At 42.1% G+C, this 17,001-nt stretch overlaps 1 protein-coding gene across 1 annotated transcript; it reads right to left on the bottom strand.

Annotated features, from left to right (window-relative positions):
- Positions 1-1,411: 1,411 nt before the first annotated feature.
- Positions 1,412-16,742, bottom strand: rps6kal (ribosomal protein S6 kinase a, like). The gene is given in 22 exon segments (XM_036127223.1): positions 1,412-2,673; positions 3,575-3,715; positions 4,058-4,175; positions 5,719-5,795; positions 5,884-6,045; positions 6,134-6,292; positions 6,378-6,467; positions 6,788-6,910; positions 7,323-7,447; positions 7,597-7,699; positions 8,154-8,218; positions 8,365-8,453; positions 8,583-8,653; positions 9,046-9,188; positions 9,488-9,525; positions 11,111-11,154; positions 11,156-11,218; positions 11,925-12,004; positions 16,154-16,234; positions 16,318-16,399; positions 16,485-16,601; positions 16,679-16,742. Coding segments are annotated over 22 exon segments (2,139 nt in total). The 5' UTR covers positions 16,721-16,742; the 3' UTR covers positions 1,412-2,547.
- Positions 16,743-17,001: the final 259 nt, after the last annotated feature.

The raw sequence follows: 17,001 nt of genomic DNA, 5'->3' as shown, positions 1-17,001 counted from the left end.
GTCGTCATCCTGTCAGGTGATTCTGCCCCCGAGTCTCAAGTCTTTCGCAGCATCTAGCAGGGTTTCCTCCAGGATAGACCTTTACTGATTCTGTCTGTGTGTCCTGTCCCTGCTGAAGCAGAGCGCCCCGTCATGGTGCTGCCAGGTGGGGGTGTTTTACTTTGCGGATGGAGGGATGGTGTCGGGTTAGCTTTTCACCTCATACGGTGTAAGCCAAAATGTTTCTGTTTGGATCTATGACCAGGACACGTACTTCCACATTTGCTACTTCATGGATCAAGAAGGGGGACTTTGTGTGGCTTTTTACCTTGTCACTCCTACATAAGTCAGATTTGTTGAATAGACAACAAATTCTCCAACCCGAGCTATGCACCTTTGCAGCTCCTCCAGAGTTACAACATGGAAATATTGTAACAACTTTGATTTTGGAGTTTAAAGGATGGGCCATTATATCACAGCCTAACCCTGATTTGCTTGTCAGCACGGGGGACAAGGAGGGGTTCTAAAATGTCCTGGTAGACGGCTGCAATGGCTTTGGTCTTGGACCAACACCAGCAGATGACAGGGTTCTACTAAGCGTCAGACTGGACCACCAGCAGCCAGGGTCCTGACTCTCCACTCTTCCTCCAGATTCTGCTCTCCAAATGAAATAGCGAGATTAGATCTATCCAAAATAAAAAAAGAGGACTTTGGACAACTGATCAACAGTATTGTACTCCCCCCCCCCACCCCAAGTAAGGCGCTTTAGACATATTTTTTAATAAACATCTTATCACAAGGAATGCAACAGCTCAACCCCACGTACAGGATCCGTCTGTGTGGAGGCTCTTGACTCCAGCTACAGACCACACCTCCACCCCAAACTCTTCAGTGGGTTTGCTGCACTATTCCCTCATCTGGAGTTAACCCCGATGTTCATGCACCTTGTCCCACCTAGATTTCTAAGGAACGTTCTTGCATGCATAACTGAACAAGCAGCATCTTTAACAACTTCACCTCCTTGTTGGGGATCTGAACGATTGATAGTTTAGCCAGCTTGCCAATTCACCAATATCTGTAGACCATAACCTAACATTGCTGTATGAAGAAACATTTTATTGGTCATACGTAAAACTAAATTGATGAGCAGCATTGTGGGTGTTCAACAGCAGCACGACGGCAGTTTAAGCTTGAAATATCCGTGCAGTCGCTGAATAAATCCACCAGTTTCCCTTTTTTAAATTCAATAACTGATATAAAGTAAGATCTCTACAGGAGGCACTAGTTTTATTTAGATGAACTTGTGGCTAATTCTAAATGTTTAGTCTTTGAAGCAATGGTCTGTATGTGCCTCACTATTATACCAAATCTCTCTCTGAACCAGAACCGCTGCCAGATCGACGACACTTTGTCTCAATAAATCACAGCAGAAGCATGTCCATATGATCTTTAATGTCAATATATACAGAACTTGAAAGAAAAAAATAGAATTTTAAAAATCAAATGAAATAAATACAATATCATACAATTTCCACAATGTCTTTTTGAAGAGAGATCAATGGAAATATTTTTCTTTAACTCGGCCTCTGGTTCGACGGGGTGCGTCCCGTCCCCCCCAGAGAAATCCCTCCACCTCCACCATATGCTCTTCATCTCTATCATCACACATTTATTCATAGTTATATATAGATATCTATATAGACACTCGTATTTTTTTCAAAAGTCTCTGTTATAATTATAACATCATATAACCTTCAAATTCTTGGTATTTTCATCTATCCATCAGCAGCTTATGTAACCTTTATTGATACCTCGGTTGTATCACAAACATGAGTCAAATGGAGAGTTTGAAAGGGAAATGAAACACAAGTTCAGTTCAAACATGCATTTATGTTCCCAAAAGTGCTGGTAATTGATTTTGATCCTGAGGGACTTTTTTTAAATCTGCCACAAGCAGAAACCTTTTCATGTTTTTTTTTGTTGTTTTTAGTCTCATAGAGGAAACAAGTCTTAATATGTACCTCAGTCAATATCATCTTGCCACCACCCTCATCGCAACACATTACTTCATTTTGAAGAAAACAAGTTCAAGAGCGGAAAAGCTAACATGGGAATTGGGGGGGGGGGGGGGGGGAGAGGAATGACAGAGTGATGATGAAGAGCAGTTGGGGGAGGGGGTGGGGGCACAGTTTGACGAAGCAGCTTTGAATCAGCCAATCACAGTGAAGGAGAACGTCAGCTGGTGTGTTTCTTCCCGACATGAGGAAGAATGAATGAAAGGCGAGGAGGGTAAGTGCATATGAGAGCTGTGGAAATAAATACAGGTCTGTCTCCCCAGCAGTAACAGATATGTGAGTGTCCTCTATGCCTCTTTGGCCAACTTCAATGCAGGGTTGTTGTTTTTGTGTGAGTGCTGATGCTCGATGGGTCAAATAAATAGCTTTTTAAAAACAGATGTTAGGTTTGGACTGGCCAAGGCTCTGAGTGCTTGCATGCTCCCATGTGTTGGCATATTCGCGTTGGCGAGGAGGAGGAGGAGGCTAAAACCGGAGGATGGGCGCCGTGTGTCTACATGTCTGTTGAGGTGAGTTTCTTCATGCTGCGTCTCTGGGCTAAACTGGAAGCCGCCACCGGCTCCAGCACCGGCTGACTCGTCTTCTGACTCAGCGCTGAATACGTTGCTGCCATGGCTCCCTGCGAGGAAAGACAGAAACTATGAAAAGAAAAGCACAAAGTCCAGACTTTTCCATGCCACCCGTGTTGTTCTGTCTTTTTTGCCCATTTTAGATGCTAAATGATTTTTTTAAAAAGTAACTGACTTAATTATATTTTATAGTGTTCAGGCTTTAATTGTGAAAAAAAATAAATAAAAATCAGAAGCAAATAGGAATGAAGGATCAGAAAAAAAAGAGAGACTATGAAAATAAGCATAGGAAAAAAAGTACTTAAGGATAAAGAAGAACATAACTTTAAGATTTCATGTCAATAATAAGTATTTGGCTGTATTATATAAATATATATAAATAAATAAGACTTTACATGATCAACCAAGACAAAAACACAAAACTAAAATAGAAGGAAAACGATACAGGGTGTGACGTTCATTACTCGTCGGCCCACTTTACTCTGACACCCGACAGTCGGGACAAGGAGCGCATTAATCAGAGAAACAGCCAACAGGGTTATAGTTATCGCTGGATGAGTTGTAGACATCCAGCGCTCAGGTTGGACAATCTGCTGCTAGGACAACCATTTGTCAAACAACAAATCTGACCTTTTTGTAAAGGCGTTGAAAGAAAGCCAACAGAAGTCCCATTTGCAGTTTTAACCTACATGGAAAATGCCATGTTTGGTAAAAAAAGCTTTTCAGATTTTTTTATTCAAACCATGTATCACATTTGTGGACTACTTTGCTGTTGGTCATGTAAAAATGTTTAGGAGCCACGACTGTGGCTCAGCGGGCCGAGCGGTCGTCTTTAACTCACGTGAACTAGTTCTTATAGAAGCTCAATACTGCGATGTGGTAATTTAATCTGAAACCACTGACGCAGTCAAACAGTCAGCCAATCAGCTGGGGCGCTCCAACGCAACTCACTTTGACGAGATGTGGGGCATCGTGGCGCGTGAGCTGGAAGTGTGGTAGCGTATCTCTGCACGTGATCCAGGAATGCTTCAGAACCTGCTCGGCCGTGTATCGCTGGTGGGGGTCTACGTGGAGCATGTGGGACAGCAGGTCCTGTAACAAACAACCAGTTCCGTCAGCACGAGGAACAACACAACCTGTTCCAGCAGCGCTGCCAAATTTACAAAATGGGTGTTTTTTTCCCCCTCCCCCAACAGAGAACAGCGTTCCTCATTTAGATACATTAGAGGAGCAGGCTGTCCTTGCTTTAAAAGCCATCTCCCTATATCTGAGTCCAGGATGGCAGCCTTCGCAGTAATCAGTTACATAAATATATAAAATAATACAGGACAAAATATCCAAATACGGTGTAAAGAGTGGATTAGGGGTAGACTGAAGGGAAATGGATTTGAGAAGGTGAGGTGCCAGTGAACTGAGAAGTGCCTGTCGGCGTACCTTTGAGGAGTCTGACACCGTATCCCAGTTTCCACCCGTCAAAGCAAACTTTCCTGATCCTATCCGCAGAAGAATCTCCTCTGGTGTGTCTTTTGGCCCGTTAGCGAACGGTGTGTACCTGAAAACCAGGATTGAAGTCATATTCAAAACCAGAAAGTCAAATAAATTTATTTCACACAGACTTGTGTATTTCAAGCTTTGCTGAACTAAGGCTTTTTATATATTTGATTATTACAAAAGGTCAAATACAAACATTTTATGACCTAAAAGCCACGGGGAAAACGTCTGATATGACGTCCAGCAGACTCATTAACACCCTCTAAAGGGAGGCTGACAAAACGGCATTGCTAAAGAAGCTAGCTCTTCACAGGGTGCTATGTTCTAGCACATTCACGGAAAGTTGAGTGGAAGAACCAAGCATGGTAGAAAAAGCTGTAAAACAAAGAAAAAGACCGGCTGAAGCGGGTTATGAAGCGCAGCCCATTCAACTGTTCAGAGGACATTAACAAGGTGGAGTCAGCGGCTAAAGATCTGCCAGACACCGGCGTGTCCAAGACACGAGCTAAAACTGCTGTTAAGGCGTCCTGGATCCCAGACAACGCCTCAACCACTTAAACCTGGGCTGCACTGCTGCTCACTAGTCCAAAGTCCTCTTTTTATAATGATGGTAAGTTTTGTAATTCTTTTGGAAAATATGGTCTTAAGGTATGAAGGAAGAGCAGAGAGCCACAGAATCCAAGCTGGTGGAGGTCCAGTGAAAAGTTTCCAGTGTCAGTGATGATTTGGGGAGTCATAACATTTACTGCTGTTGGTTCAAAATGTTTTCATGAAGTCCATAGTTGGTTTACCAGGAAATTTCAGAGCACTTGATGCTTTCCTCTGCTGACAAGCTTTATGGAGACGCTGATTTTAAACTTGGTGCCTGCCTTATCGATCTTGATATGACCAGCAGACCATCCGGAGCTAAACCCGAAAGGCTGATTCCCATCATGCCACGCTGCAGTGCCATAATGCAAAAGAAGCCCAGGACAAGTACCGACTGCACATACTTTTCAGAAGGCCAACATTTTATGTGATATTAAAAAATCCTCTTTTTAATCATGTCTCTTATGTGAGACTGGAGCTTTCATAGAAAGTGAATTCTGGGAGCATCAACTATATTAGCCGTAAACAATACTCAAAATGAACATTAACCGGCATAAAACTGTTATTATTTTGATTGTTTTGCCATATAAGCAGCGACCGTAACCTGCGTAAAGTTGATGAATCAGGAAGAGGTTGAACAGACAAACCCGACCGTTGTGCCGACCGCACAACGATCTAACAACTGAAGCAGCCTTTGCAGAGCAAGAGGAGGTGAGAAGTGGAGGCTGATGACTCAACTTCAGCTTCTTTCCTTCTGCGTGTAGAAAAACAGCAGCGCAACCAAGAAAAACAACGCAAGCATTTGACGATTCTGCTTAAATGATCCGTTACAAGATTTTTTTCCCCCCACGTCTAAGTTGTTAATTCTTGTTGACACCTATTTTATTCTGGTGATTTTCTAATGTTTTTCATTGTTCTCCGTTCAGCGCTTTAATTAGTGCTAAACATTATTTTTTTTGGTTTGTTTGGCAATAACTTTGCTGTTCATTGTGCGCCACTCCTCCTCACACACTTACCCTGCCAGCATGGTGTATAGTAAAACTCCAAGACTCCATATATCACAGGCGGCATCGTAGCCTTGCCGCATTAGTACCTTTCCGGAAACAGAGAACAACGCGTTAACAACCTGAGATCTCAACACTTTTCTGTTAAGGACCTGATTGTAATTTTTAATCCCTCACCTCCGGTGCCACAAAGTTGGCCGTGTAACAAGGGGTTAAGAGCAGCCCGTTTCCTCCTCGGAGCTGCTTCGCAAACCCGAAATCACAGATCCTGATGGAATCGGGATTTCCAGAGTCGTCCATGTAGAGGATGTTGCTCGGCTTCAGGTCTCGATGTACCACCTGCGGGGAAGCAGGAGGGGAAACTTTAGACGAGTCGAAAGACCCCCCCTCAGCTTATGTGTATGTGTGAGCAGCAGCGTCGCCTCACCCCTTGGCAGTGGAGGTAGTCGACAGTCTTTGTGATGGTGTAGAGAACGGCGCTGGCCTCTCTTTCAGAGAAAAACTTCTGCCTGAGGATGCGGTCCAGCAGCTCCCCGCCCTTCATCAGCTCCGTTACCAGGTACACATACCTGCCCTCGTCGTACACCTGCAACATCCGCACACCCGTCAGTCGATCAGGCTGTTCTTAGCTGTTAAAAGTCTCAGAAAGTTCACAGATAAATGTGACCAACGTCTTTCAGGGTGATGATGTTCGGGTGTTGTCCGTATCGCATCAGGATTTCGATCTCTTCGGACGGGTCCCTCTTGCTTTTATCGATAATCTGTGGGAAACACGCACAGACAAAGGCTGAAACCTTTTCTGCAACTGAGCAGCACTAAAGTGTTCCTGGAAACTAAATCTACACTGCCCTCTACTGGTGGTCCTGTTCATACAACCAGATTTAATAATTACTGCAAAAAGGTTCAAACAGAGGTTCAAAAACGGTGCTAATGCCATGAATCCACTGCCAAGGTGCAGCAGCTGTGCTCTCAAATAGAAATGAATGAAGTTAGTTTATGCAAATCCCTGAAATTTCTAAGTAATGTTTTCATAGCCAACTGATAACTTAAAGACTTTGACTAAAAACATGAACGCAGTTACCTTCACAGCGTAATCTGCTCCAGAGACCCTGTGAACACAGCGTTTACAGATGGAGTAAGAACCAACTCCGATGTCTTCTTGCAGCTCGTACAGATCAGAGAACTTGGTTGAGCCTCCATGCACCTGCAACGGGCAGCAGTCAGTAGACGGCAGTGAGTTTCACATCCTTCAGCCGTCACAACAACATGAGACAAGACTTGTCTGGAAACAACCCAGCAGTGTTCATTCGTTACCTTTGAGTGAGACAAAAAATAAGCCAAAACTGATTTTTATTATTTAATTCCAATAAATCAAAAGTCAATGCATTATGTTTCGCCCACTTTACAATGTTCAACTACAGCTTTTTTTTTTGCTGCTTGTCAAGACATTGGAGCAATCAACTGGTTCCCTTATATGGGACATTTTTTGACCAATCTGTATAATCTGATCGAATTTGACTTTTGGAATTAAATTTTGCAGGCCACTGTTTTCTAATTAACGTGTGTGAAGGTATGATGGAGAGTTTAAGCAGAGCTAAGGTAAAAAGGATGTTCACCTGAACTATGGGGAGAATGCTGAGCAACGGGGAGCTCTTGTTCTCGTCCATCGGAGCTGGAGCAACAAAACTGAAGCCTTTGAAGAGCTGATGGGCATTCGCACTGGGTGGGATGCCTGGGGAGTCTGAGCATACAAACGAGTTGTCACACAGACAGACAGCGCATACAGTTACAGACAGGACTCCGGTGCTGTTTCCATGACTGCAGGAGCTGCTGCTCGTTATAATCAGGGCATATGTGCGAGATCGCGTGTGTGTGTGTGTGCGCGTCTACCTTTAGGCGTTTTTGCAGTGAACTCGGGGTCAAAGCAGAAAGTGTCATCTGGTTTACCGGCTGCGGGCTTGAACGGAGGCTGAAGTTCTCTCCTGAACAGTTTCTGGCAAAAAAGAAGCAGGAGCACACACACACACACACAGGAAGCAGGAGTCAGAAATCAAACCCTAACACATGCTGGATGGAGAGTGTGAACATGCGTTCAAGAGAAGTCAAGCGCTCTCGCAGATTAACCCCCTGCAATCCCCTCTACAGCTAGGTCCAGCCAATAGCATCCAGCTGGCTCTTAAACACTCACACAGGGCTATTAGTGCGCACACAGTGAGAACTGGACAGCTGCCCAGACTCCCACACACACACACACACACAAACCTAGTTGCTGTGGCCAGGACTGATGGCCACCAGTCATGAAGCCAAACGATTGGAAGGTGTGAAGCCTCAGCAGAAGCTGCGGAGCTGCATGTGTGCTCGTATATGTGGGATCGTGAGAAATGAGAGAGAAACTCGTGTGTGTGTGTGTGTGTGTGTGTGTGTGTGTGTGTGTGTGTTGTGCTCACATTCCAGTCGATGGTGGAGAAGAAAGCGTGTCGTTTGATCTCCTCCACTCCGTCAGGCCCAGCCCCTAAAAGACACAAATCATTTTGGTTCAGTTAACCTGCAGCGTTTGATTTCATGGTTGTCAGAAGATCAGCCCCCCCCCCCCCTCCGCTGTGGCTGTCTGCATGCTGTTTGCCTGGATGCTAAGGAGTTACCCAACGGCTTCCTTACCCAGTCTATTAGCGGGGTTACGTTTAAACAGCATTCGCAGCAAACTCTGGGCTTCCAAACTTAGGAACTGTGGCATTCCCAACTTAGCTCTGAGTGGGAAGAGAAACACGGAGCAACAAGTGAACGTGGGCAAGGAGAGAGGCTCAGAGGGTTCGCTACCTACGGAGTCCGACTTGTGTAACAGCATGTGCTGAGGCATGACACACGCGAGGACTCACTTGAGGATCATGTTCATGGTCTCGTTCCGGTCTTTGCCTTGGAAAGGCAACGTCCCCGTTAGCATCTCAAACTGCGAAACACCCAAAGAAAGACAAAACCTGAATCAGATAAAACACGTGCGCTTGTAAAGACCCTTAAACCATTTTACTTTTTGTCACATTAAGACTGGAAACTTTGTGTTTTCGGGAGATTTTTATGCGACTGGGCAACAACAAGCAACGCAAAAATATGAATCAGAAGCAAAAGGATATATTTTTTATTTGTTGCATATGTAGACTGACAGTTTTGGAGAAAAGCATCCCCACAGCGTGATGCTTCCACTACCATGATTCACAGTGGGGTTAGTTTTTTCCTACACATTGCATTGAGCTCTGTGGCTTAACGTGACAAAAAGTGAAAAGGTTCCAGAGGGATCTAACATTTTGCAGGCCATAAAGTGACTAAAAACACAAAGTCATGTACCATAAGAACTCCCAGTGACCACCAGTCTGCACTCTGCGTGTGTCCTCTTCTGTTGACCACCTCAGGGGCCATATACTCCACCGTACCACAAAAGGAATACGCCTTTTTATCAGCATCTACTGACTCTTTACTCAAGCCAAAGTCTGCATAAGATAAATAAAATGAGGGGGAAAAAAATTACCAGGATGTTTTACAAAGAGGACGACACCTGCACAGGTTAATGTTTTGACAGAGACACTGTTGATGTAGTGCCTGTAAAAGCAGGAAGTGCCAAACTAAACATACAGACCATAAATAACTCTTTAAAAAAAAACACTATTACAAATATGGATTTCATTAAAATACTTCAGTTATAAATAAAATAACACATTTGACGAATCTTTTACCTAAAATCTAAAACAGCCCTTTTAAATCACAACGTTTCTTTAAATCAAAGGCGTACCTGTTAACTTTATATGTCCAGCTTCATCTAGTAAGATGCTGAAAGACAAGTTGGAAGACGCTTAGGCTTCAAACATCAAAATTTTTTCAGAGATCTTCACAAATTACTTTCTATGCCTTTTCCTTTTGTGTAAAACACTTATCAGACCTAAAACTTGACTGATTCAAGTACCACATTTCAACTCGCATTAAAATAAACTAAAAAGTTCTGCTTAAAGTGCCAGTGAGGCGCTAATCTACACTCATCATGCATGAATATCATTAATTTGGGCATTTTTTTGGTAGACATTTAAACCGGAAACATTATACAACAAACAACTTAGGTGATCGTTAAAAACCAGAGCAGATTAATTTATTGCAAAATGTCCTCTAATCCAGAGTAAAATATACATAAATCTTTAGGAAAGTTGGAAGGAAACCCACAGACTTCAGTAATGAACAAGTCAAGCTAGCACAACTCAGGCTCATTTAAATTTCTTGAGGCAGATTCAGTCAATCCATTTTCAACAAATTTGGCTTTAACCTTTCCAAAGCTGGTTTCCAAGTGTGTGTGGGAATCCTGTCTCAGATGAAAGGAAAATGATTGCATTGATCAGGAGTCAGGGAACACCAAACAAATATATAAACGACGTAGGAACACCAGTTTCAGCGTCAACATTTTAACATTAAATTGGACTGAGAGGTGGCCGTCTCCAAAATCTGCACCCTTCAGGCTTAACTACAAAGTGCATCTGCCCCACAGGGACCAGACAAATAAATGATTGAGAAAGCTGTTTGATAGGACAAGATGATCCTGTTTGACTGCAGTAACAAGACATTTGCCTGGAGTGTAAAATGTACCATCAGTACATTTTACAGCTGTTTTGCTAACAGCCGTAAAGCTGCATTGCAAAGAGTGGGTGGAATAACGGAAACCCCTCCGACGTCTTCAATTTCCACTCAAATCAACACCTAGGCTGTTTGAAAAGTGCAGCAACTTGATGCTCCACAGAAACAAGAAACGTCACAAACACTTTCAAACCTCACACATGCTACAGAATATTCTGCAAAGTCAGATCCATGACAGGAAACAAAGCAAATAAAACTGAACTCAGGCGTTATTAACACAACTACTAAGATATCACCGTGCTCAGAATGACAAAAACTGACATCTCGTATCTATTTTATGACTTAATGTGGGATTAGGAGAATCCATATGAAATTCAAAGCTTTGCATTCCTTAATTGTTGTTTCAAAAATAAAAAAGTTATGAGACATGTCATCATTCTAGCCTGAGAAAAAAAACAAAACTGTTCAAACATCTTTAAAAGCCCTAAATTATGATGAGTGCATTCAAACTTCTCACTGGCACTGTGTATTTAGGACAGCCATCCGGTGTTTGGATGAACAAATGGTGATAAAACACCACAGATAAGTCAATCAGCTTAAAAAAAACACCAATCAGAGTAAATATCTACTCTAAAAGAAAAGGTAATTCTAGACTAAAACATATGAAAACAGCTTTCAAGTAAAAGTTATCAGTGACCTGAAGGCATAGAAGCAAAACTAATTAGTAGCTTGTGTAGTTCAGGTTGTGGCGTACGTGTAAAGGTTTAAGGCTAAAAAGGTCAGAAATCGTCAATACTTCTCTGGCTTGAGATCTCTGTAAACTATGCCCAGGTTGTGCAAGATGGTCGAGGGACAGAGCCAGCTCTGCAAGGTAGAATTTCACATCTTCCTCTGTAAACATAACCTAATAAGAACTGGACAAATTACTCTCTGAACTCCAAGGGAGAAATTCAGCAGACAAGGGTGAAAACAGACACACACAAGCAAATGTAATATTAATCTCAATTGTCACAGAACAGGATAATACTGTCACAGAAATCTACTTGTCAAACAGGTTAGCAATCTGTTGACTTGACAGCGCGGCCGCTTTGTTTGTAAGACATGCTTTCAGGACGAGGTCTGTCTAGAGAGCAGAGGCGCATTGTTTTGAGTGCTGAAAAAGCATTTTTTTTTTCCTTTTTTTTAAAAAAAAAAAAGAGCCGAGCTGGCAAGTAACAGGCATTTGATAATGTAAAAGTAAATCAACGTGCCCAGAATAGAGCTTGTTTCTATGTCAAAATTTCAAAACGTACAAGCAGTCAGAAAAACATGCAGGGACAAATGACTTGGCAGCACTGGGTTTCAAATAAAAACAATATATGCTGTACAATAGCTACAATAATTTGTAACGTTCTGACTGATTTGGGTTTAAAAATGAGCCCTGATGCAACTGCTGGACTGATTTTCCACAAACACGACTTAGAAATAAGAATATATAGAGATTTCTTTCCTTGGACAGGAACAACTTAAAACAAAAAAAAAAAAAAAAAAAAAACATATGCATGTATGTTTGAATCAGAAAAAAAAATAGAGCAGGGTGAAAATATATATACATTTATAAATTAGCTTACCTCTTTGGATAAGCGAGTGAATACATCCCCTCCCCTGAGAAAGTCCAGTATTAAATACAATTTCCCTTCTGTCTGAAAGGCTGCAGGGGGTGAGAACACAAATTAGTTATCCCCTGAAGTGCTGAATAAATGTGTTACAACCTCTAAAACATTTATATAGTATAATCCCTCAGAATCATACTGAGGAACTAAAAGTCAAGGGAAAAGAAAGATTCAGCGACTGTCAATACAGTGGTGGGAAAAACAAACCCCTGCTGCTTTAATTGACGTCAAGTAGAAAAGTAGCAGCCAGGTGCTGCAGATCAAATGCATTTATTTAACTGCTTTGATCCTAACTGAAAGCCATGCAGAAAAGAAAACAGCAATCATCTGGGAAAAGCAATTCTTGTTGCCAAACCATCTGGGAGGGGCTCTAAGCGTTTCCAAACAAGCCGAAGTCCACCGTTCTGCAGCGGAAGAGGAAAACCTTTAAGACAGTCGGCAATCTCTCATGGACTTCGCAGTAAATTCGTCCAAAGGTCCGATAATGCACTGCTCAGACAAACTGCACGAGGTGCCGATAGCTACAAGTGAAACTCTGCAGGTCTCAGCTGGCGTGTTAAATCCTAAAGTTCCTGACAGCACAGTTTAAAAAAGGACTCAATCACAATGGCCCCAAAGGTTTCCCAGGAGAAAGCCTCTTTGGTCCAAAACAAGCAAACAATAAGGCAGGATGACATCGGTTTGCAAAGATGAACCGTAATGAGCCGCAAGGCCCCAGGATCAGTGGCGTCTCTGGCATGATAAGTTAAGTGGGGCACAAAAGCTCAACACCTATTAGCAACTAACTTTAGTGTGATGCATACAACCTGACTTTGATCAGTGTTAAATTAAACAGATAAGTAGATAAGATAAGTAGAAATGGCAATTTATATAAAATAAATGTAATTTAATTCTTATACACAACATTACAAATAAAGGCTCACTCATAATGTTCATTTATTGAAGAGAAAAGATTCACAACAATCCTTCAATGAGCCAGCAAGGACAACCAACACTAGATTAATATTTGCTTTTAGTTTACATTTTCCTATGTTTTACTTTGATAAAATTTTCCTACATTTTATGCCAACAGTTTTTTTTTTTACTTGCTTTATTCTGTTCTCCTCCCCCCCCCCAATGTTTTAATCATGTAAAGCACTTTGCATTGTCCTTGTAATGAAATGTGCTGTACAGATATATTTGCCTTGCCTAGATGGTCGCCACACTATCCGGTCTGAACATAAACGTAACGCGTGTTATTTGATTGGACGATCAGAGCTTGGGGGCCGTAGGATTGTTACCCCCGCAGCCTGTCTAGAGGCAGTTGGACATTGCGTACTGCGATTTCAGATGTCCACTATTTAAACAAACACTGGTGGGTCGCCCTCAATTTCAAAGAGCCTCAACAGGATTTAGCCTACTGAGAATGTCAGTATTCTTGACTAGATTTAAATTCCCTTAGCAATAAAATTCTGTGTCTATATATTTGGATCTATATATCTGTATTTTTTTACAATATTTACTCTACAAAGAAACGATCAAGTCCCACTGATTATTGCGATACATAGAGCTCACAGTGACAACCTGGTGGGTGTTGGCCCCACTGGCCCCAAATCCTGAGACGCCACAGCTCAGGATCAATCCCCCTTAAACAGAGAAGGACAGAGTAGAGCTGCCGGGTCACATTTGGAGCAAGCAAATGGAGCATGTGGACACAAACATCAACCCAACTGTCAACTGTGGTGGTGGAAGGGGTGGTGATTTCAGCTTGTTTTGCTGTAACCAGGACAGGGCATCCTGCAGCCATCAGATCAAAGATCCTACAACAGATATCCAACCACCCCCCCTTAAAATATCTTAAGTTGTCAACATCATGCGAGCTGATCCAAATGAGATTCAATGGCATTCACCCAAGCAATAGAACAAAATCTGGCTGAGCCTACTAGACGCCATCATCGTTCCTGCTGCTGACTAAATGCACACATTGCTTCACACACAAGCAGACATATGGTGCGCCATGTTTTCAACGTATTTGCATCTATATTTCTAGGGATAGGGTGATCCCTGAAGGACCATCAACAGGAGGTGCTCTCTTGGTATCCAGGGGGAGGGGAGCTGCCGTTCTGCTTATGGCTAGTTTTACCATGAGCCGTTGCTCAATATGCGTCTGCACTCGTTTTCCTGAGAAACGTCATCGATGGCGGCCCAACTGCTGCTCCAGTCTCAAGCATCAAAACGAGCACGCTTAGAGCACCTAGATGTGTTTTTGCTCCGCCCATTTTACTGAGGATGCGTCCTTCTGCGGACTTGGACCAGCAAGGTATCCCAAAATGCATTGCTGCACCAGCAGAGTTAAATGGAGAACGGTGAGAGCATTCATTTATTGCGCTTATACCAATAAATAAGTTTCCAAAAAGTAGTCTTGGGATAATTTTAGGTAAGAAAGTAGACCTCAAAGCTTCGTCAGTCAGTTCATCAACAATCGGGGTTTCTGCAGGTATCACAAACCCAAGACTTTTTAAGACCATTAAGGATACAGTTTAAGACCTATATCTTAACATAGAGAATTGTCCAAACGAATTGAATTCATAAAGATACATTTACTTTAGTAACTTTTTTGTGAAAAAATGACTTTATCGAGTAGTTTCATTGCAAAGTAATCTTTCCTTTTATATGAATGAGATTATTAGGATGTATCACTACTCTCCAGTAAAATTTATGGCAACTCTGCCCACCATGAGTAACTTCCCTGAATTAAAACATAGACTTATTTAATCAGAGAGTCTTCCTGGCTAAAGTGAGACTTCCTGGTTATACACAAGCTTGTTGTTTTAATGCCATTTGCTATTATATGAGCCTCCTGTGCCATTTGGCCCTGGCTCAAATAAATATACTCTAAGCAGCAGATATTAATAGAAGGACTCAGCACTGTTCTGATTAATATATATGACCTACTGTAGGCATTGTGTTCACAAATTATATGTAGAAAAAAATGGATTTGGAAACATTTCTGTTTACCCTGCTCTCCAGTGCAAAGAGCAGGGATTTGTCATAGAAGAGGATTTTTTTTCCCAAAAAGGTCCCCCTGAGGAGCAGGTAAGACAGTCTTGCACATGCAGTTATTCAAAAAAGGACTTGGGGAAACTTCCGGAGAACTCGCTGACCATAGCTTTAATTGTCAAACAAATAACTTTCGATTTTCTTTGTACAAAATAAGTGCACAATTCTCCAAGATTGTCTTTTCATGTAAACCTTGTTTAGTTGATTGTGAACTCTTTATAATTTTCCAATGTTCATGGTTTTATGCAGGCAGCTCTGCAGAAGGAGAGACCACAGCTCCAGGTTTAGATGCACTTTCCCCAAAAGCTCTCCGTGATCCTCTTCACCATCCTGCCATCGTCTATTCCACTGTCTAATCTTTACAATTTAAAATTACATTATTTCCTTTTGAAAAGAGTCAAGGCATAAATACCAGTACTTCCTCTGACACTTTTTTTTTCTTACAAAGAATCTTGTCTGCTGTGCTGTAAAGTCTGATAAGTTTAAACTTGTTTTACTTATTGTCATCAAGTAAAGGTGCATAGCCACATTGATTTTTTAAATGTATTCATCAGTAGCTCACTCTGGTTGCATACATCATTTTTATGAAAGATTATCAAACCTGCCGGCTTATTAGTTGTTATTTTGGCGTTTTACACTTTATTTTTGCTCAGTTTGTTAGTAAATAAAGCCTTTCGTGTTTATTTACCATTTTAACATACATACGTACTGTGTATGTGCAGCAGGGGTTAAAACAAGGAAGCAGCTAATGGCTATTAGCATCTCCCAGTAAAACAACGCCGAATGTTTCAAGATCCAGTGGAAAGAAACGCAAAAAAGTGTATGATTCCAAGAGGGAAAAGACTGGAATGTCGCTGGGAATACAGTATGAACGTTGGTGTTCACTTCTAAACACAGAACCATTGTTAAAAAAAAAAAATGTTCCCCAGTCAGACAAATACAAAATGTTGATCTGCGCTACATGCTAAGCTAGCATTAGCAGCCCTTTGAGCTGCATCACGGTGTGCAACGCTCTGCTCTTATTACTGCTAAAGGTAGAGCTACAATTTAGTGAATAATCATGATTAATAAGTTTTTAGGGTGAACCCAGTTTTTCCCACGACAGAATTGACAAACCTCGCTTCAGTGAGTGCGTACTTGTCTCTTACCATAGTGCAATTTCACTATGAAGGGATGATTAACTTCCACTAAAATGTCTCTTTCCATCTTAGTGCGAACTCTGTCCCTGACTGGAGAGATGACAGAAAAAAGAATTAGAAACCCGTGAATTGAACGTTTGTGCTGAGGCATACTTCAAACAGAACTACATTACCTTTCAAAGATGCTTTTTTTAGTACTTTCATTGCATATAACTGTCCAGCATCTGGACCCACGATCTTCCTGACAAGAAACACCTGAGTGAAAGAGAAAATACTTAGAGGGACTCAAACGTAGGGTCTGATGGAAACAGCAGAATCACACTCTGATGACTTCCCTTACCTTGCCAAAAGAGCCCTGACCGAGGACTTTAAGCAGTTCGAACTGAGACGGATCGGCTTTCTCACAGCCCTCTTTCACATGATGGGTGATGGGAATCTCTTTATAAGTCCCGTCTTCCTGCACAGACAATATCGGGATGAGGCAACGACGACGAGCGGTCGGACGTACGCCATGAATGCAAAGACCATTACTACACAGTGTGAGAAAGACTCTCCCTCCTCCATGGGCTCGTCCATGAGCTGATGTCCATTGACCTGCGGCCAAGATCAGCAAAATCATCAACCGTCAACGGGTAAAGGACTTCGCAGAGCTTGTTCATCCTTGTTTTCGTCGTCGAGCAAAAATATGACTGCAGCTGCTGCACGCCCACTTGCATGATGGAGGATTCAACAGATGAAAATCGATGAGTCACATGCGATACGGCTGCACTTTAACTCTTCAAAACTGAGGCTGTTTTCAAACAGTATGGAGTCCATGCTTTAATCTCGTCCAGCTGTCTGGTTCTCATCCTGGCCCC

Source organism: Fundulus heteroclitus, chromosome 23 (assembly GCF_011125445.2).
Source record: "Fundulus heteroclitus isolate FHET01 chromosome 23, MU-UCD_Fhet_4.1, whole genome shotgun sequence".
NCBI lineage: Eukaryota > Metazoa > Chordata > Actinopteri > Cyprinodontiformes > Fundulidae > Fundulus > Fundulus heteroclitus.
This window is presented reverse-complemented; position numbering and strand designations above follow the sequence as displayed.